Raw genomic sequence first — 20,472 nt, forward strand, 5'->3', positions numbered from 1 at the left:
CGTGCAGCCTTACATTGTTAAATTAGTAGCCTATAATAGATCTATCTTACTTAGTCAATGAACAATTGCATTGTTTCTTAACAGCACACTAAAACGTCGGAATTAAATTGATAAGAATTCCCTAATTATGTTTTTAACCATTTCTCCGTGAACATTGATAAACGGGGACGCTGTCTTGACGGTTAGAATCTTAATTACTTTTACTCTGAAGGAAACGGAACTTCTGCATTGGGAGTGTGCAGACGTCTTGACGTCGCGTTTATATTTGTAGTTCCTACACTGCTGACTTGTCAGCATTAAGTCTACTAAAAGCTGTCACTCGGATTACGGATCGGCTTTTAATTAAAAAAAAACTTGGCTATCTGTCTGCCTTTTCATCAGTGTGACGACTGCTCCGCTCGTGCTGGCCAACGAGGAACCAGGCACTGGACCAAAGGACTAAAGGTTGTGCTACTGAGTTAAGTTAGCTAGCCAACTAGCTACAGCTAGAAGCTAGTCAGTCTGACGACTAGCTAAGTAACACTGCTAGCCAGCAGCGTTAGCAAGTTACCCTGTCAACTACCCTCCTAGCCTGCCAGCTGTCCTCCCAGGCCAGGAAGAGTCCACTCCTCCGTTATAGACTTCGGGACGAAACACGGAAACGGTAGGTGAGATGTGGCATCGTTTTTAGGAACAAATTGTCCTTGCTAACTAGAGAGAAGAAAAGTGCTTGTTAATTAATTGGAACTGTAACAGTAGTTGACAGCTCAACTCCTCCTGTGGGCTACTAATAATGGTTTGACATTAGCCATAGCAAAGCTGTCTTTGGTTCAAGGGGGATTTGCTTTGCTTTGCAGTACAGTATAGCAATATGCTGGCTGTGGCCATGGGAGATTTGCCTGATGGGCGTTAAGTTCATATTACCTGATCATGTAGGATTACTGTCTAGGCTCAGTGACAGATATGCATCTGAACAAAGAAATCCTGTGAACGGCCGATGTCATTTAAGGTTTGAATATGGTTGTAGTGTCAACCCAGCTCACAATCTCAATAATTGCAACAGGTCACGATTGAACAATAAACACTTGAATCATTTCATATTGACACCCCGACCAAGACCAACTGGCCAAGGGTAGGGGCTTCCCTCTTGTGCAACCGCTCGTTGAGGTTGCTGTCATTAGCAGACCTCTCTGCATGCATACTATTTATTGAAGTGCCCCTGCCTGCCCTTTCACTTAGTCTTGCATTCACTTTTAATAGTTCATGCCTCGGTAGCAGACGGGAATGCATGTGTCCTGTTTAACCAAGGGTGTTGCTACTTTTAAAACATGCAGGGCAGTGGCTCATGAGTAGAAAAACAGAACAGCATTCCTGGTGCCTTAGCTGTGCCAGGTCAGTGAATGACAATTGAATGACATTAAAGGAATAAGGCTGGGCAATATATAAAAATATGTTCATTGTGAACATAGGTGTATGCCTTTTCTTTGTGGAAGGTGGTTGGCTGTTGTGTTTGCTCCCTGGGAGTGGGAACAAGGCCAGGTGGCTGTTGCATAACGGATTCAAATTAAGTCCGGGCATTGTGAAAGTACACCATCTCCTGCTGGAGTACAGACCCATGCTAATCCCAGCCAGACTCTTTTCCATGGTCCTAAACAGACCTCTTAGGATGACTCTCTTTGAGGACTTAAAAATGAACAATAACTATGCTAACACTGTTCTGACTGGCAAGTCTCCCAGCTGAGAGTTTCTGCTCATTAATGACCAGTTTCGTGGTGTCAAATATTAAATGGAAACCAAACCATGTTTCGTTGCTGTTTCAGGCAGTGCTTGCCGGAACTATTGCCCTCTAATCGTGTACACACTTTGGGTTGTGAAATGGCACGGCTACTCTGTTGGCTCTTGCAGTGCTTGTGTGGTGGTGACCTTTTGTTGACTTTGCCCCTCTGCTGCAGTCCCAGGAGGATGGAGAGCCAGGGGTCCAGTGAGGTGCTGGTGTCCAGCAGAAAGAGGAGGAGAGAGAGGGAGAGCTCCTACTGTGAGTCCGAGGACTCGGAGAAGCCTGGAAAAGTCCCCAGATGCACTGTGGTGAGTCAAGGGAGAGGGACTCATGTTACGGCCGTCACTGAAGAGCCCGTTTGTCCTCCACTCCTCTGAATAGGCCGTTGTGTGTGTGTGTGTGTGTGTGTGTGTGTGTGTGTGTGTGTGTGTGTGTGTGTGTGTGAGAATGTATTTGCGTGCATATTTTTGTGTTGCATTTTGTGCAGCAGCCCATTCATATTGAAACATATGACACTCATTCATATTGCACAATCTCTAAACTCCTGCAGTCGGTTGCACCAGCAGAACGTAAAGCCGATCATAAGTTCGGGTGTAAAGTCTGCCTTAACCCTACGCTCGACGTAGCTAGTGCCAAACTAAAGGTGTTCTAAATTTTGGTTGCACCACCATAACTTAAGTTGTAACGTTACTAGTAGTGCATAAAGTGTACCAGTGTCGCTTTTAATGACGTTTAGATAATTTCAAGCCAATCATTGACAGATAACAATGTAAACAGGAAATACCGGCAAGTTTCCACCTTACCCGAGTGAAGACGCGTTAGCACCCAAATGAGAGGGCAAACAAAACAGTTTCAGTCATTTATTCTCTTTGCTTGGACGGTATAGGCGTGAGGTTAAGCTATTTGATGGCAGATTTTATAATAAATAAATAAATATAATATTCCGCCCGGCAAAACCGAAATCGCGCATATAATTCAACATCATCATAATAAAGAAATGGATCGATACGGTCACGGACAATCCGTTCCCGGCGCAAATCGCATTGAAACTCCTTTTCCCATTGCTCAAAACGAATAGCCATCTTTACCCTGCGTTAGTGTTTAAATCTTTTTACGTTTTTTTCTTTTAACGGTTCTTTATCGTTAGTATGGAACTTACACCAGCTAGAGGGGAGGTGTAAAAGATAAGTTATAACTTAGTGTTACGTTGAAACTATCTGCTTGGTGCAACTGCTATTTTTTTAGTAGAGTGTAAAGTCGAACGTTTGGGTGATTTACGTTCAACGTAGCCTAAGTGGGACCTTACGTTCTGCTGGTGCAACTGGACCCTGAACTTTGCTTCAGTGATGCTGGATGTCCTTCTGTGCCTTCCTGTTGTGCTTCCCTGTTAGCAGACACTATATCATGTTACAATCTTACAGCAGTGCAGTGTGAAACAGGCCCATGCTCTGACACTAGAAAGTTAAAGGTCCCAGTACGCAGCAGGAGACATAACCTGTTTTACCAAGCCAGCATTTGAGGTTGTGATTAGGCAAATGTTGAGTCCTAGACTGTTAATGATGGGAGAGTGGGACAGAGGGCGAAAGAGCATGTCATGCGGGTGACTTGTCTCACACTTTTTCATCATCCTGAGAGATAGGTAAGTGAGAAAGGTCAAGTGACTTTTCTACATGGCTTCCCTACCTGCTACCTCCATCTGTTAGTATCTGTCATTTTTTTATCTGACGTATCTTCTTCTTATCCTTCCTCCTTTCACTACCTCGTCCTCTCTTTGCATAAGGAGTTTGGTGGTGTGAAATTAAATCATTGGCACCCCTACTTTATTGGATGAGCAAAGACATGCTCGGGTTCAACTTCGAGGGTCCAAAGTTATCCCCTGCCAATGGCGGATAGAATTGACCATTGGATGGGTACAAAGAATCTGGGTTTCATTTGAAAACTATCGTCTGGCCAGTAAATGATTCTGTCTGGCAGGTTCGAACCCTGATTAGACCAAGTGGGTGTTGTGGACCCCTAGCGTTCCCCCAGCCCCAAACGGTATTCATTTTATCAAGTCAATACATGTCTCTTGATCCACAGGGGCTGAAGCAGCCGGCTCCGTTTGCAGATGAGCTTGTGCCCACTAAAGCGCCTTACCTCAGAGTGAACATGGAGACGGCAAAGAGAGGAACCCCCCGTGAGTCTATGTCTCTCACCTGCCCCGCCCACCCTGTTCTGAACACATGGGCTCTGAATGTTCGTTATTGCCTCCTTTAATCCCTTTGTGCCTCCTGGGAGTTTACTGACTGTGATGCTGTTGCCATGTGCTCATTCCTTTCCCTCCTCACATCACTGGTCATCCTCACATATTGACATGCACTGAATGTTTACACATTTAAACCCGCACATTGTAACTTTTCTACTGCAGTACTGCATTTACTCCATTCAAAGGGACCTGAATGATAACAATTCTCAAGAATAAAACAGGCCTTTCCCCCAAAACAATCCATGGAGGGAAGTCTTAGCTATAAATATATATAAAGCTTTATTATGGTCCCCTATTGCGAGTTTTGCTGCAACTCAAGCTACCACCTAAGCTACTAGAGGTAACTAACGGGGAAACTTGCATAGATCAATTTGACTTTGAATTGTATTGATTGCTGATTGGTTCTGTCCTTGCAGCTGATAGGCCGGTGCGGGTCTATGCCGATGGCATCTTTGACGTCTTCCACTCTGGTCACGCCAGAGCGCTCATGCAGGCCAAATGCCTGTTCCCCAACACACACCTCATCGTCGGTGGTAGGTTCCTGAGATCGTCAATTGAACTGAAACCGACTAAATGTTCCGCCCTGCTTCTCAAGGGGGAAGGGGAGACGTTTGAGTCAACACGCCCGCCTCCAGCTCAGAGTGGGCTCATTAATGACCTGGAAGGAATGGTTCAATGGTGGATCACTTTGTGGCATCATTCATCATTATTAACTCTAGGTACTCTTTATCCAATTTCATTGGAGATTGTCTGAAACAATACGATTACATCAATGAAAAGGTGGGGGGCCTTCTGGGGAAGGGGGGGATTTAACAGTGAATGTGAAGCCTGCTGTGCTGCAGCTGAAGTAACACTTTGACCGCTTCTCTGTTGACCCTGAATGCTGCAACGCAACTATCGGTGCAAGTAACACTAACAAAAGTAGTAATAGAAATATGAAACAATGAATTGCTAGAATAAGCAATGATGAATAGGATACTCGTAGTTCAAATACAATTAATACTAGAAGCGGGACAGCAACACACAGGGACGATAACTAACGGTACCGTTGATGAGCTAGCGTAAGCGCTAACGCTAAAGCTAGCTCACCAACGGTACCGTTGTTGAGCTAGCGTTAGCGTTAACGCTCCCCCCCCCCCCCCCGCAGTGTGCAGCGACGACCTGACCCACCAGTTCAAGGGCTTCACGGTGATGAACGAGGACGAGCGCTACGACGCCATCAGCCACTGCCGCTACGTGGACGAGGTGGTGCGCAACGCCCCCTGGAGCATCTCGCCCGAGTACCTGGCCAAGCACCGGGTAAGGGCGGGCCGGAAGGGGGGGTCCAAGGCGGGTCTGCAGGGAAGAGGACCAGGGTGGTCCCGTGATGTTAGGGCGTCCAAGGCGGCAGCTCTGGTGATAGTAAGACAACAGCAACATGGTCATGCTTCTGAGAAATAAGCTGTCTGTAGGGAACCACGAAACCAAAACGATGCAGGAGATGTGTTGGCGTTAATCATGCTCTACCGGGCCTCCGATTCCTGTTATCTGGTGTTTGGAAAGTTTGACCCCTCTCCTTTTTTGCTTTCCCATTCCTTTAAACCCAACAGAAGCAGCTCATATGGCATCCCATTTAGTTTCCTCCTTTCTTACTGTCCGATTTATGCCACCACTGTTGTATCTCCAAAGTGTTTGGCGTACAGTGAGTGGGTCGTCGGGTGTGTTTGATGACTCGACCCGTTGCTCCCTACAGATTGACTTTGTGGCCCATGACGACATCCCCTACTCCTCGGCCGGCAGCGATGATGTCTACAAGCACATTAAGGAGGCTGGTGAGAACCACAGCTGTCTCCACATTACAGGACACGACATGACATGACATACTGTGTGGCCCAAGGCACAGCCCTGACTGAGCTGTATCCAGGACGATGCACTGGCTTAAGATTCCCTTATGAAATCAAGCATCTTGAAATGGATCATTATAATGCATGTTCCCCGTAACCAGTCGGAGCATGTTGAGTCAGGTCCCATGCAGCTCGCAAGCTGTGCAAGACAAACAGGAAAGTAACACGCATCACTGTGTTTCTTTTGGCTTCGCCCCACTGACCTTTAACCTCGCCCCCACCCTGCGCAGGCATGTTCGCCCCCACCCAGCGCACCGAGGGGATCTCCACCTCCGACATCATCACGCGCATCGTGCGTGACTACGACGTGTACGTGAGACGCAACCTGCAGCGGGGCTACACCGCCAAGGAGCTCAACGTCAGCTTCATCAACGTAAGCACACTGGCACACTACACATCATCATCATCATCGTCATGGGCGTTATTATACACTACCTCAAACCATTCCTGGAAAAGGGAAGAGGAAGCAATGGTAAGGGGGAGGTGTTGGCTGTGATCTATAGCCATACTGGGTTCATAGCCGTAGCCTGTGAATGTTTTTCTTCTCAATACTATTTCTCCACAATGCTACCGTTCTCCCATTGCAGTGTAGACAGTCCGTGACCAACTACAATATCAAACAGCAAAGTCACGTTCCATCTCTAACCCTCCCTCCCTCTCTCTCTCCCCCCCTCCCTCCCTCCCTCTCTCCCCCCCCCCCCCCCCCCCCCCCTGCAGGAGAAGAAGTACCACCTACAGGAGCGTGTGGACAAGGTGAAGCGGAAGGTGCGCGACGTGGAGGAGAAGAGCAAGGAGTTTGTCCAGAAGGTGGAGGAGAAGAGCATCGACCTCATCCAGAAGTGGGAGGAGAAGTCCAGGGAGTTCATCGGCAACTTCCTGCAGATGTTTGGCCCCGAGGGAGCTCTGGTGAGAACGGCGCCATGAGAGGTCACTCTAGGGTTCAGCGCCACGTGCCTGAAGACGCTTAAAGCCCGGACTCTGAACGGTGGAGTCCCACACACACACACAGTGATAGAGTTATACGTCAAAAGAATCTTCCGTAGCCACAGAGAATGCAGATCGGCCACTGAAGTACTTCCGAGAATTCGGATTAGCCACTGAAGTACCACAGAGAATGCAGATTGGCCTGCCGAGGTCAGCCTGTCACTGTGACCTGGGCTGGCTGATAAGAAGCCTCAGAGGTTTAAGATGTTCTTCTGATGGTGGGTTATCGGCATTGCTGTGTCTCTGGAACAGAATATAAAAAAACATATACAGAAATACATGCATTCAACTTTCTCCTCACTAAGAATCACAATTTTTTTTCCCCCTAGAATCTCGTCTCGTATGATAACTTGTATCCGCAGTCACTCCCTCTGGTTTCTGTTGTCAGATTCCACACAGAAATGTGACACCTAAATGTTCAACTGCGGTCGGTTAAATAAGTGTTTAAATAATATCTCATCTGGCCAAAAGAGCAATATAATTCTTCTAAATCCACAACGTGGGGGCCAAACACCTTGCACCCCCCTCCAAAGTCACAGGGCCTAAAAAAAGATAGGTCATGTTTAAAAATAGGAACGCGAAATAGAAAATCTGAAAGTCACTCAGAACCCTTCCAACAACCATCCACGTGTGTGTCTTGTACTTCTCTACCTTCAGAAGCCCCCCCCCCCCCCTCCATGAATACTTTGCATTGCCCCCCCCCTGCAGAAGCACATGCTGAAGGAGGGCAAGGGCCGCATGCTGCAGGCCATCAGCCCCCGCCAGAGCCCCAACAGCAGCCCCGCCCGCGAGGAGGAACGCTCCCCCTCCCCCACCTTCCGCCTGCCCTTCTTCAACAAGACGTCCCCCCCGCCCTCGCCGCCGCACCACAGCGCCGCCCGCAGCTACCCCATCAGCGAGGACGACGACGAAGACGACGAAGACTAGGTCGCGAGCGTCTGAAGGATGTCTAGAAGACGTGTTGTTCCGACGGGAAGAGGGGCTTGTGTGCGGGCGTCTGCACAGCTCTGTCTTAGCATACCAGTAGCAGCGGTCGGTCTCTCTTTCTTATCGTTAGCTCTTCCTTTTGATCCCCACTTGTTACAGCGGTTTTTGTTTATTCTCTCACAATGTCGGTTGCACGTTGACCGCTCACTGTAATCAGCCACTTGTGCAGCACTTCTTCTCCTTCTTTCTTTGCCCGTCAATTTCTAAGCGTGTTCCTTTTCAATGTGATCAAGGTCAGTTTTAAAATGCAATATCTGGTGCCCTTTTGCTACTCGGAGGCAGTCATCCCCTATCTTGTCCTTTAGTCCCTTTTGGATATTTTTTGTTTATATTTTTAGTTACTGTCACTTAATGAATATGTACACCTTGTTCTTCACCTTGGTTTTCCAATGGTTATGAAGAGTTTCTCAGTATTTCTATGTGGTTGTTTGGCTAGCATTGCTGCACGGTGGGTGGAATCACTACGGTGTCGGGTTTGATTGGAAGAATAGGTTTGCCCTACAACACTACATAACATAATCCAGTTGTTAAAAGGTGAAGGGCTTGTTATCTGCGTACACTAACTGAAACTAATCCAATCGGCGTTCTTTGTTCGTTCTTCATCCAACATGTATGTTTATATGATCTGAGAAAATTCGGCCTATTGCTTATTTTTCAGTCTTTTTTTTTTAATTCGGGAAAGAGAAATGTTTTTTCAAAACCCCTTTCCCCCCCCTTCTAAAAAAGGTGTGAGCATGCATGGGCCGTGCACAGTTCTGTGTGCATGTGCATGTTATGTTTGAGTGTGCATTTAACTGCAAAGCTCTTAGGTGGGCATGTTTTAACCTGTTGTCCCATTGTGTTGACCCCTCTGTCCACTGACACGATCTGGCTGTGCTCAGTGTCGGATAATAAATCAATAACTGATTTAAAATCAATAACCTGTTGCGGGTTGCACCGCTGTTCTTTCTGTGGAGGAGTTTACGGATCTCGTTCTTTTGAGATGAATCTTGAAACATTGAGCACAAATATCGTAATCAGTTGATTTTTATAGTTCGCTGTCTGCTTTTTGTGGATGACAGAGAACCCAAGGCACCCTAGAAACTGATTTCAATGAAGTCATCAGATGTTAACAAGGCTCCAGGGTTTTGTTTAACCAGCTTGATGCAGATCACAACCATCCTTTATTCAAAGGTTGAATTCAAATATGGATTCCGTTTTGGGATACCAAATACAATACCCAGTTTCAGATACTACAACTGGGTATTGAACATGTAAGATTTGCATGTTACACATAATTCTCAATTCAGAATATTAGGAACAGTACATAATTGAATGTGTCCCAAAACTTCAAGCTATTCCCAAAAAAATATGTCGACATCCTTAAATTTTGAACGTGAAGACATTGCCCACAATGAGCATTATATTTATCGATGTTTATATAATTCTCCATTTGTGGAGTTGGATCCAACTTGTGTCAAGTATTGTCATTTTTAAGGTGAGCATGAGTTGTTCTGTACCCTTGATAAACTGAAGCCATCAAAGCCATTTCTTTCTAATTGTTTCACAGCCTTGCCCAAAACTGACCACCTGCATATTTTACTGTTGTAAAGCAATAGCGCTGCTTTGGTTATTCTAACAGGCTAGAGGAACAAGTACTAGTGTGATGAATCCACTGATGTCTTTTGGGAATCTGTACATTGGAATTGTTCTGGGGGTTACCAGAAAGTGTACATGGGTTAGTGAAAAGCCAGTACTACAAAGACAAAAATGTACAATTCTAACACTCTTACTGCCATTATTTTTGTTGTTCTGAATGTGCAGAAAGTTACAAATATATATAAAAATGTTGACCAAAGAAATTGTCATTTTATCTTCTATCCTTGGTGGGCAATTGTGGTTCATAAAGTTATGTTTACTAATGCAACATTATAGTTCAGTTTCCTGTATTCTAACAGCACTCAATTGTGGTTCATAAAGTTATGTTTACTAATGCTAGATTATAGTTCAGTTTCCTGTATTCTAACAGCACTCAATTGTATTAACCATGAGAGAAAGTTGACATCCATAGCTTTTATAGCACCACACTCAATCATGACAGTCCAATAAACACTGCAATATAGTGTGTGATGTTTGGACACATGGTCAATCTTTATTGGACACAGCGGTCACCAGAGCTACAAACATGAAAAAGCCGACAGACAAAGGTGACCACTAGTAGGAGACAAAATCACATCTGCTCACAGGACCCACTCGTCTGGCCCCCACATATTTAATCATTTACAATTAAGTCATGTTAGTTCAATCCAGAGAAAAAAAAGCGCAAAGCTGAGATGAAACAGCAGAAATAAGCTGTAGTTGGAGGTTGGAGCAAGAGCTCATTAGTGGTGTAAAACTGTCTCAACTGAAGGGAAGTCTTAAGTAAAAGGAAAGGTAGCAAGATGGGGTGCACTTTATACAAAGTACACTCATTTGGTCATTCCTAGCTGCTGAGACCATGTTAGTACACCAGCAAAGCAGCGATTAGTTTGAAAATTACTCCCAGTACAATTTCCCTATTTATTTTTTGCATTGAATGGCAGATAAGGGCAACACACCGGGAAGTCGAGGACTTAGTATATCAAAAGCATCCTCGGTCCCTCCCAGCACGTCAGGTATCACAAAGCTAAGCCCCTTGGTCTTACGACTGCAGTGTCTACATATAAAACAATCAAAGGTATTAACGTGTACTGGATACTTGAGGATCTAAAAACAGGACATTTCCCTTTTAAACTAACTATAGCGCAGATAGTAGCACAGTAACATTAAGGAATAGAGACCAGAAGCCCCTTCTCTCACCCGTCCCCTTCCTCCAGACCACCAGGTCCATTATGTTAACCTGTTTACTCCCCACTAACAAGTTATACGATAACAACTTCACATTTTGCATATATCTGTGCCTTATGCCATGTTTATTTATTTTTCTCCAAATTCTAACACCAATTTCATTCTTATTAAGGGTTGGGGAGAAGAAGTATTGAGGCAGAGAGGGTATGATTCCAGAGAGCGAGGAGAAGAGGATGAAGGACGGGGCGAAGGGAGAGGAAGACCTGCTGCTCTTCTTGGGGGGAGCCTGGGAGGGGCTAAACATTAGCAGCGCGTCTCGTAGATCCCTGAGCGGCCGATGTAGCGGACCCATTTGATGACGTCGTGGTCACTGTAGTTCAGCTTGGACTCGAACACCTTCAGGTAGCGCACCTTCAGCCCCGACGGAGCGAAGGGGACCTGGAGACCAAGCACACGGGACACGTTAATGCATGATGGGAGTTGTAGTCCACAATCTATGTCAAGACTTAAACAGAGACTTCAGGGAAGTAAGCGCGTGTCCCGACCTCGAAGTTCATGGAGATGGGGGGCCGGGCCCATTTCTTCTTGTCATTGGTGGGCAGCAGCTCAATCTCAGCGCTGATCTGGGACTCCTTCATCCCCGCCATGCGCTTGATCCTAGAAGAGACGATCAAGCAATGAGCAACGGAAATCAAGAGGATTTCTGCAGTTGAGACAGAGAACGCAAGCGACGCAGTGCGACTTACTTCCACACGATGGCGTTCTCGCTGGCCTTGTACTTGGCCTTTCCCTTCATACAGATCACCTGCACACCGCTGGTGTTCAGGGGGGTGGGGATGCGTACCTGCAGGGGACACACACACACACACACACACACACACACACGTTAAGGGCCTCTGATGACGATCGCATAAAGTGAGCTGTGGACCCCAGGGGAGGAAATAAAACTTGGCTTAATTGCCTTTTAGGGTAGGCTATTGGATAGGGCACTTTGTAATTCGACAATCGTGCAGAATTATTGACCCAACAGCATGGTGCTGCTGCCCGACAGTTGCCTTGGCAACTCGTCTCCTCGGCAGGTGTACGTCGTCAGCCACCCTGGAGTAGTGGCTGTAGCATAATGCTGCTGTACATTCCTCCTTCAGTGTGGATGTTGGGACGTTGTCAATCTTTTGGACTCTTCAATTATATATCCAGCTTCACAACTGCCAAACTGCATAACATAAAATGACTACAGATTGTTGCACTAACAATATTTTTGCAATGGCTGGCTCATGGAACTCATTTATTCAAGTACACGTACGCACACCGTCCTCCCTCACTACCCATCCTCCATGCATCCATACACAAATTACAGAATAATGAAATCCCATGCATATCTTCGTTTCAAAGAAGTAAGCTACATCCCATTTGACGTGACCGAAACCTCCATGTTCAAAATATAGAGTACAGAGACTACGGACTGATAGCAGATATCTTCCCACCAAAAGCACCACCAAATAAACCAAAGACTGAAGCTCATTGTTGGGGGCTCACCTCGATCTTCTGGGCCAGTAGCGAGGGCTTGAAGTTGGACTTGATGACCACCTTGACCTCCAGCTTGGTGCGGCCCACCTCCCGCACCAGGGGGATGACGCGGAACGGCAGGATGATGTCCTTAGTGGTGCGGTACCTGGCAGCGCACAACAACAACACACCATGTGAACGTCCACACGGGGTCTGCTACGATAGCGCGCCAACCTGCGTTAACCAAGCGATGGCTGGGAAGAAGGAGTTCTACCATAACGGTCGGGACCGCTAACCGACAGTACGTTTCAGACGCCGTCGTCAGACTTGGGGGTCAGTTAGAACCTGTGGAACGGTTTGACTCGCTAGGGCCCCGGGAACCCCGAGAATGATAAGGGGCCGAGTAGGCGGTGGAGAGCAGGAGAACCAAGGGAGTTCAGAAGACGGCCAACCAGCGACCAGGGCCACTCACCTCATGAGCTCGTACTCGCCGTCGGGGGGGATGAAGCTAATGCTGCGCTCAGAGTCAAACTTGCTGAGCCGCACGCACTGGTGGAAGGTGCAGTCGTCGATGGCTATGGACTGCTTCCCACTGCTGCTGCAGGAGGAGAGGGCCACATGGAGGGGGGGGGAGGAGAGACAAAGGATAGAATATGAGAACATTTGTATGGTTCGATTTACACAATATCCACAGAAACGATACTCAGTGTAACAGATCAATACAAATACAACGATCACATCACAACAATATTTTCTGGCTTTATCACACACATAGACAGACAGTAGTGTGCGTGTAAAGATACACAACCCAAAACTGGTAGTACAAGGACACAAACCTAAACTACTTTGACAGAAAGGAGCTCTTGTTAGATGTTTGGGTGAAGGGGTTAAGTGTGGACAGAGGGAAGGGTTGTGGGGGCTATGAAACAAACCATCACTACTGAGGGGGCGGCATGGACACTACAGTGAAGACACAATGAGGCGTGTTTGACTGATGTTGCACTGGTGAAACAAAACGGCCCGTCAAAAGGTCCCAAAGCACCAACAATGAGGACCTCTCTGCAGATGCGTGTGTGTTTGTGCGTGTGCGTGCGTGTTAGGGCAGAGGGTCACTTATTAGTACAATACCTTCCTCCCCCTAAATCACTGAGGGGCGGCACACAGAGAAAGAGAGAGAACAGATGCATCCGCAGGGAGAAGGAGGGAAAAATAAAATAGTTCAAGTTATCCAGAAGGCCAACAGTGAGTACAGACAGGAAGAGAGGTGGATGAAGGACAGCATGGCGTCTTAGATACAACCATACACCCTCTGCTGCCCTCAAATCAAGACTAACATATACATGACTATTAGTTTGAAACAAGGGACCGATAAACATTTCCTCAAATGCAAAGTTCAAAACGTCCAATCAAAAAGGAGTTTGATCATTGGTCCGTGAGCCCCCTAAGCCCCGCCCCCCCGCCCAACTCACCTCTTCACGGCCTCGTCGGTCGTGCCTCCCTTGCCCGCCTTGTCGATGACAATCTTGTCGTTCATGCCAAACTTGCACTCGGGCATGCCGCTCAGGTAGCTCTTCATCACCACCCGCCCTGACACGTGGGCGCTGAGCACCTGGCCTGGGGGGTTAGATACAGATAGTGAGCCAGGGGTTTCTTCCAGTATCTAGCGGCTAGTTCTCGCTATGCTTGAGCGCCTTTACCCAGCATGGCAAAAATAGCAAAACACAGCCCAAAACTTGTAGCAACAACTATACGGAAAGTCCGGCTAGCTTACCAAACCCCACAATAATTATAAATAAAAAAAGGGAAAATATTTAAAGTGACAGTGCTTTGTAGGTCAGTGGGATACACCCGTGTGTAACACATGTACTATCTTTATGTCCATGCGTGTTGCCCCACTGACCCTGCGGGGACATCAGCAGGTTGACGCTCTCCAGGACGTCGAGGAAGAGCTCGTTGCGGCGATACTTGATGCCCTCGCGCCGCCAGCCGATCTGGCCCGTCACCTGGCTGGTGATCTGAGACTGCTCCTCCTTTGTCTGGAGGAGGCGTAGCGGGGTGGGACAGCAGCAGGGGGAGAGGGGCAACAACAATGGACTTATGAAACATGTACAACGCTTCTTCTCGCAGGCTTGCTCAGGAATAAAAGGACCGTAGCAAGATTGTGTGTGTGTGTGTGCGCGTGTGTGTGTAATTGTGTGTTGCCATTACCTGATGCTGTGTTTGGTGTGATGGACATAGGCAGCAACGGTAATGAGAGGAAGGGGTGTGTGGTTCAGGAAAAGAAGGGAGGAAGGAAGAGAAGTACGGCTTTTAGTTACAAACAGTCATCAAAGTCAACAATATCTTCTATTGTAATTAAATGCGTGTCTCCATGTTTGTGTTTGTGGAGGAGCAGCAGCCTGACCTGTCCCTTGATGCCCTGCTGGGTGATGAATGTTTTCAGTGCGCCGGTCTCAGAGTTCTGTGGATAGCCAAAGTCCAGGATCTCTGTATGCACACAAGTACAGAAAACACACAGCACCGAGCCAGATACCAGGGCATTAGACATGAGGGAAGCTCAAGATTTAGGAGATTGACGCATTGGGCTGAAAAAAACAATTAAACATAAATGCAGATAGTTCAATAAATGAATCCATCCGGATTAGAAAGTGACCCATATCCTGTAGACTCATCCTCCTCTATAGCCCCTGCTGTTGCTCACCGTCCAGCAGCTCGTAGATGAGCACAAAGTTGTTCTTGATGTTCTCCTCGCTGATCTTGCCGAAGTAGGCGGACATGACGTCGCACATCTTGTACAGGAACTCGAACACCATGGCGGCGTTGACGTTCTGCTTGGTGACGGCCGCCAGCCAGATGTTGGAGCGCTTGACGTGGAAGAAGCTGGTGCGGGCGATGTTGGTGACCGGCGAGCGCACCTGCTGCCGGGCGTGGATCACGTTCACGCGGAACGCGTCCACCGCGTTGCGCCTGGGGGGGGAGGGGGGGGACAGGTAGGAAGATGAAGACCTTATACCTCTGAAGGAGAGTCAGGATGGTAATCACTTGATAATCACCCCATAGCAGTGTAGAACAATATCAAAGCATCAATGGAGGATTTATATATGGGGACCGCCAACCAAAGTCATGATCATAGATATCCACTCGTTACTGCAAAGTAATGAATGAAAAGCTTGCAGCTTGCACGACACCTCATTGGTTGGTTTCATCAGATCGTCCTACGCAGATTAAGTACTTCCTGCTCTGAGAAGAGGCATCCAGGTTTTGGATCAATGCTTATCAGTGACTAGTGGAGAGAGAAGATACCTTTCGTCTGATATTCTGCAGAGGTCTTCGTAAACCAACAAAATAATACAACAACCATTACACTTCTCAGCCATCATAAATCAGTTGTGGGCAGCAGCAGAAGCACAAACGCTGCACAATGACTTGGAGAAGTCATTGTACAGTGAGACAATGGGGGGGGGGCAAGGGTAGGTCGAGGAAGCATGTCATGTCTGATTAACATTTAGTAATCACAGGGTTCTCCCTCTGTGCACGACGCAGAGGCCCTGTAGAACCAGACGGGGCAAACTTTCCCAAGAGTGCAGTAAAGCTGGAGGGGATTAACCAACCCACTCTGTTCAAATTCCAAACCCAGGCCAACTCTTGTGTGTATGCGTATTATTTAAACAGAGGGACTTCACTGTTTTCGTTTACACAACAATCTAGAAATCGACAGAAAACATGTATTTAAAGATGACTGCTTAATCCAAAGTCTGAGCGCTCTAACCGAGCTACATGTATATTGGCTCTAAACTCAGCAGTGCGGTAAAGTGATGAGGTGATGTCATGATTAATTATAAAGCCATGACCCTATTCTTTACTTTGTGAACAAACTAATAACTCACCATAATTATTCTTGTCTAATTGCATGTTAAAACAGGCCCCAAAAACATGGGTTTGTCTTTGGGAGCTGCCAAATCCCAGGCTTAGCAGGAGGAGGTAGAGGTAGTAATGGGGCCCCAACACACACGATGACTCCCATGTCACAAGCAATCATTCCCCAGTTCAGGTTAGGAAATGCAGGGACTGTATTGCTCCATTGAATAAACAGATGATTATGAGTTAATCCTTCACGCTACCACTGTATCGAGCACTCCATAAGACACTTCTATATTAAGCCAACCTCAATGCTGTAAAGAGATTCCATCGATTTATTTATTTTTTACTTTTTAAGTAAAGAACCATAGTCCGGAGTTATTTATTCCTGGTGACAAAACAGTGGTCCACAACATACCACCCTACAAGAGTGAAGATTGACCGACACTGAGCGCCCTTAAGGAAACCAGCCGATCTCATGCTCGGGTAACATGCTAAAGTCAAGTTTATTGGCAACAATGCTACGGGCTAGCTTATTAGCTTCTTTTGACATCAATTGACACTCTTATACCCCTTTTACACTGAAGCAAGGACACGGTACAGAGTTTACTTTTGGTGCACTAGATCCACCTGTGCTAGCCGACCTGGGGCTGTGACCCTGGTGGAGACACTTTCCAGTTTTGCTAAAAAGGGGAGGATTTAAGTTATCGTACGCGGCTTAATGTAGGGGAATGCCATTGGTTAAATACTGGAGGTGGGGCTTTGAACTTTGACTGCAGCATTTGTCTTGACTTGGGCCGACAAAGGTGCCATGGAGATGGCCGACTGATCAACAACTTATTTGCTGCTTTTCAATAATGAACAACGTGCCAATAATGGATATTTGCAAGATTCAGTACCGAGAGAAATTCTGAAAATAAGACACATTCCTGGCAGTTAATACAGAAAGGTCTGGGTACAAAGTACAATATGTTTTTGTGACCACACTTTAACCTGATCACAGCAGGCGACAGAGGTCTTCAGTATGAAAGGGGTACAAGTTGGCTACTCTTAATCCGGTTAACTATTGGCCACACACCAGGAAGTTGATGTGAGGTCAAAGGGCATGCTTTTTGGGGAATGAAGGGAGGGGTCCAGCTGTATGGTTGCCATGGTAAAAGAGGAAGTCATGCTTGGGCATCTCTTACCTATTCCTACCGGTGCAAGATGGAGAGATAAAGTGTATGTGTGTGGGGGGAGGCAACAGTGGTGGCAAAAACAGATAGAAGAAAGAAGGATTTAAAGGAGAGACATAAATGCACAAGACAGACAGTTCTGTGCATCATGTGAAAACACAGAGGTGAAGAGCCTGGTTTCAAGATGGCAGACAGCTGACCAGCCACTGTTTATCTCCAGTCAGATAGGAGAGATGTCAGCAGCACTTTATACCTGTGTAACATGAACGCCACCTGTGATGCTCACAGTGCAATGTCATGTATAATTGAGGCAATGCTGCTCTCTGTCAAATGGACGATTGCAACATTTGACATGAGGAAGGGTCAGATGTTGGAAGCAGACACACTCGCATCCAAGCACCCCGCCACGGCCAGCATACCGAAGAGTTGGTCAGAAATTGGTCAAAAGGAGAACGTGGAGACCATCCACCATAGGTTGCATTATATTTTCCATATGTTGGGTGTGTGGCAAGCCCTCCATATCTTCAAGTTTCCACTTCAGCAAGTAACACTTCCCGTATTTGCTGTGATATTTGGAATAACTTCAAGTTGGGTTTCACTTCTGATTACCACTTGACTAACTGTAGCAGCTGTTTGGGATTTGCTTTCCCTAAACTTGTAACCTGTGCCACTAGCCCAACTGATGGACGTAACAAAGACAGATTAGGAGATATATAGAAATAAAGAGGACTTTAGGACCAACCAAAAGCACAAACAATAGCCACAAAGTAAACAAATTGTTTCTGTGAGTGCATGCAAATTAGACGGATAATATTTGCTTAGACGCTAAAAAGATGCAAATCACGCTTTCAAATGTCAGCTTATCCAGACTTCCTTCTACACCCGTTATTAAATCCTAACCAGAGGCCATGGCAACACAAGTCTGCCCCTTATCACAACAGGAAATGATGAATGCAAAAGGCTTCCCTGTTATTCACTCACCATTCTTCCGTCTAGCATGTCAAGCATGCAAAACGGGGCAGAGTAATTGCTGGAATAAAACATACAATTTCAGTTGGCCTTTTATCTTGGAATAGATTACGTCCATCTTCGATTTTGAGCCTGTTGGGTAGTTAATACTAACAAAGGACCACCGTTTCCACTTGCTGCATTTGTTTTGTTTTCAACCCCACTATATCCGAGTGAATTGGTTGGATTTCATTTTTCATAATAATTTAAAATCAGGCTATGTGAAGAGTGTATGTCAATTTGAAAACCATTTGAATATTGAGAACATCTACTGGCAAACTTTCAACAATTCAGTTCCACCTTCCAAGCGGTCGATTCACAGCTGAACAGTAGTGTTTTTTTTAGAAACGTTGGCCTTCTACATGCTTTTGACACCTGCTGGTTACACATAATGACGTGGCGTCAGACACTGACACTGCTACCTTCCCATTGGACGTACCCTATGTCATCGCGGTACACTCGGGAGATAAGGACCTCCCCCTTATGGTTGTAGATGAACAGTCCTCCAATCATTGTGGCTGCTCTTTACTCCCAAATGCCCATGGTGAACTCAAACACCACCTGAGGAGAGAGAGAGAGAGAGAGAGAGAGAGAGAGAGAGAGAGAGAGATAAGAGGGAGACATGGAGACAGAGGAAAGGGGTGATTGTAATGAGGAAACAGCGACAGGAAACTGCATTTTCTAGTGAAAGCCAGGAACAGTGCAAGGGGTGACCCACATTACAGGGGGACGTTTGTCTGCTTGCTTCCGCTCGTGCACAGACACTGCTTCATTTCCAATGAATACACCCCGCAGCTGGGCCTTGGGGGTGTAAAGTCAGTGTTGTGTGTGACACACATATTGTTTCAGATAATACCTAAATATAGATCATTACCTAAATATAGATCATTACATATACATACATACATACATACATACATATATATATATATATATATATATATATATATATATATATATATATATATATATATATATATATATATATATATATATATATATATATATGGATGCAAGGACACACACATTCTTACATGGCGGTACACAACAGTCACACAATGTAGCTTTTCCTTGAAAGGAAGATTAAGGCTGGATTAGCACACACACCACTCAAGCCTCAAGCTTTTAGGTAGCCAACTAGAAACAGAATATCCATTATTGGCCAGAGGGAGGCATTAGGTCCAATGTGTAGTGCAAAGCATCGAATTTCCTAGCAATTAGACATACAGACACGAGGAAAATGTACCGCACTAGTACATACATTTCTATGAAATAGCTGAAGCTTCCTGCAAATAGTAGGCTGGTTGTACCCATTCAGAAAATACTTGTTGAAGACAAGTGCTGAAGAGGTGCATGTCTTGAAATGATTGCGCGTGCCCGGCTGCTGTTCGTTTCGACACGCTAGATAACGGAGGGTCACAGGAAACCTAAACGTATTTTCTCTAACGTCTCCCGGCGTCAGAGTCCTGCCGGAGACACGGTAGTGAGGGCGCTGCCCTAAGCGGGTTTAATCGCCCTAATATCGGCCCAAGTCAAGATGTCTGCTTTCCTCGAACTCACTCTCTGAAGGTCCATATATATTGTGTTTGTTGTCCGTTATGTCTCTGCAATGTGTGCGTGTTCGACTCGTCTCTTAGGTTTACACATTCATAAGTGAAGACAATGTTGGGCATGGACGTCCACCACAAATGAAAGAGATGGGAGTTGGGCATAGCTTTCCGAGATAACCCGAGCTAACGTAGCTTAGCAAGCGAGCTACTTGGCAAAGCGACAGATACCCATGCTAACGTTAGCTCCGCTGCCCAGCTGAACAATGTTACACACTATGAAAGCCAAGTTACACAAAAGCAAAAACTACCATAACTATCTTCTGGGTTACGGTCGGCTTACCCTGAATCGCTCTAACCCGCCACCGGCGCTTGTCCCCTTCTCACCGCCGATGTTTATTCTAGGTTTGAATAGCCTTCTGGTTCACACACCCGCTAATTCCGCTCCTCCGTCTCTCCCCCTCCTCCTCGGCTTGGTGTCAGCTGACCGCCCGCTGACTGACGCGCTAACGTCCTGGGCAGAGGAAAAGGCGCGGCTGAGCCAATGTTCAAGCCGCGCCCAGACCTTTATAGATATAGAGGAGTTGGAAATTCGTTTGTTTGCTACCACAGTTTATGTTTTGGATTTTTATTATCAATTCTGCACCTCGTTTATCTTTGCTTGGTTGCAAGGGTTACACAATGTATACCCTACAATGAAAGTTAAACGTATCTAAAA

The 20,472-nt window shown here is 46.2% G+C and overlaps 2 protein-coding genes across 6 annotated transcripts; one reads left to right on the plus strand and one right to left on the minus strand.

Moving 5' to 3' along the window:
• The first annotated feature begins 229 nt into the window (after positions 1 to 229).
• On the plus strand, positions 230 to 9,959 carry pcyt1aa (phosphate cytidylyltransferase 1A, choline a). Of its 2 annotated transcripts, none has more exons than XM_030364983.1 (9): positions 230 to 643; positions 1,932 to 2,064; positions 3,836 to 3,932; positions 4,418 to 4,534; positions 5,149 to 5,300; positions 5,734 to 5,812; positions 6,115 to 6,257; positions 6,602 to 6,790; positions 7,577 to 9,959. In XM_030364983.1, exons 2-9 carry the CDS (start codon positions 1,942 to 1,944, stop codon positions 7,793 to 7,795), a joined length of 1,119 nt encoding a protein of 372 aa, XP_030220843.1. In that variant the 5' UTR covers positions 230 to 643; positions 1,932 to 1,941; the 3' UTR covers positions 7,796 to 9,959. The 2 variants fall into 2 exon arrangements, with proteins under 2 accessions (XP_030220843.1, XP_030220845.1); XM_030364985.1 differs by having other exon boundaries at positions 238 to 647.
• A 2-nt stretch (positions 9,960 to 9,961) lies between these two features.
• LOC115549660 (AP-2 complex subunit mu-A) lies at positions 9,962 to 20,264 on the minus strand. 4 transcript variants are annotated; one of them, XM_030364980.1, is made up of 13 exons: positions 20,098 to 20,264; positions 18,647 to 18,768; positions 14,868 to 15,133; positions 14,571 to 14,653; positions 14,375 to 14,380; positions 14,067 to 14,202; positions 13,636 to 13,780; positions 13,295 to 13,312; positions 12,639 to 12,761; positions 12,197 to 12,332; positions 11,407 to 11,504; positions 11,206 to 11,317; positions 9,962 to 11,098 (listed from the first exon to the last, which is right to left on the minus strand). In XM_030364980.1, the coding sequence occupies exons 2-13, from the start codon at positions 18,718 to 18,720 to the stop codon at positions 10,964 to 10,966; spliced, it is 1,332 nt and encodes a 443-aa protein (XP_030220840.1). In that variant the 5' UTR covers positions 18,721 to 18,768; positions 20,098 to 20,264; the 3' UTR covers positions 9,962 to 10,963. The 4 variants fall into 4 exon arrangements, with proteins under 4 accessions (XP_030220840.1, XP_030220839.1, XP_030220842.1 ...); XM_030364979.1 differs by having other exon boundaries at positions 12,639 to 12,764; XM_030364982.1 differs by lacking the exon at positions 13,295 to 13,312.
• Positions 20,265 to 20,472: the final 208 nt, after the last annotated feature.

Source organism: Gadus morhua, chromosome 8 (genome assembly GCF_902167405.1).
Source record: "Gadus morhua chromosome 8, gadMor3.0, whole genome shotgun sequence".
Taxonomy (NCBI): domain Eukaryota; kingdom Metazoa; phylum Chordata; class Actinopteri; order Gadiformes; family Gadidae; genus Gadus; species Gadus morhua.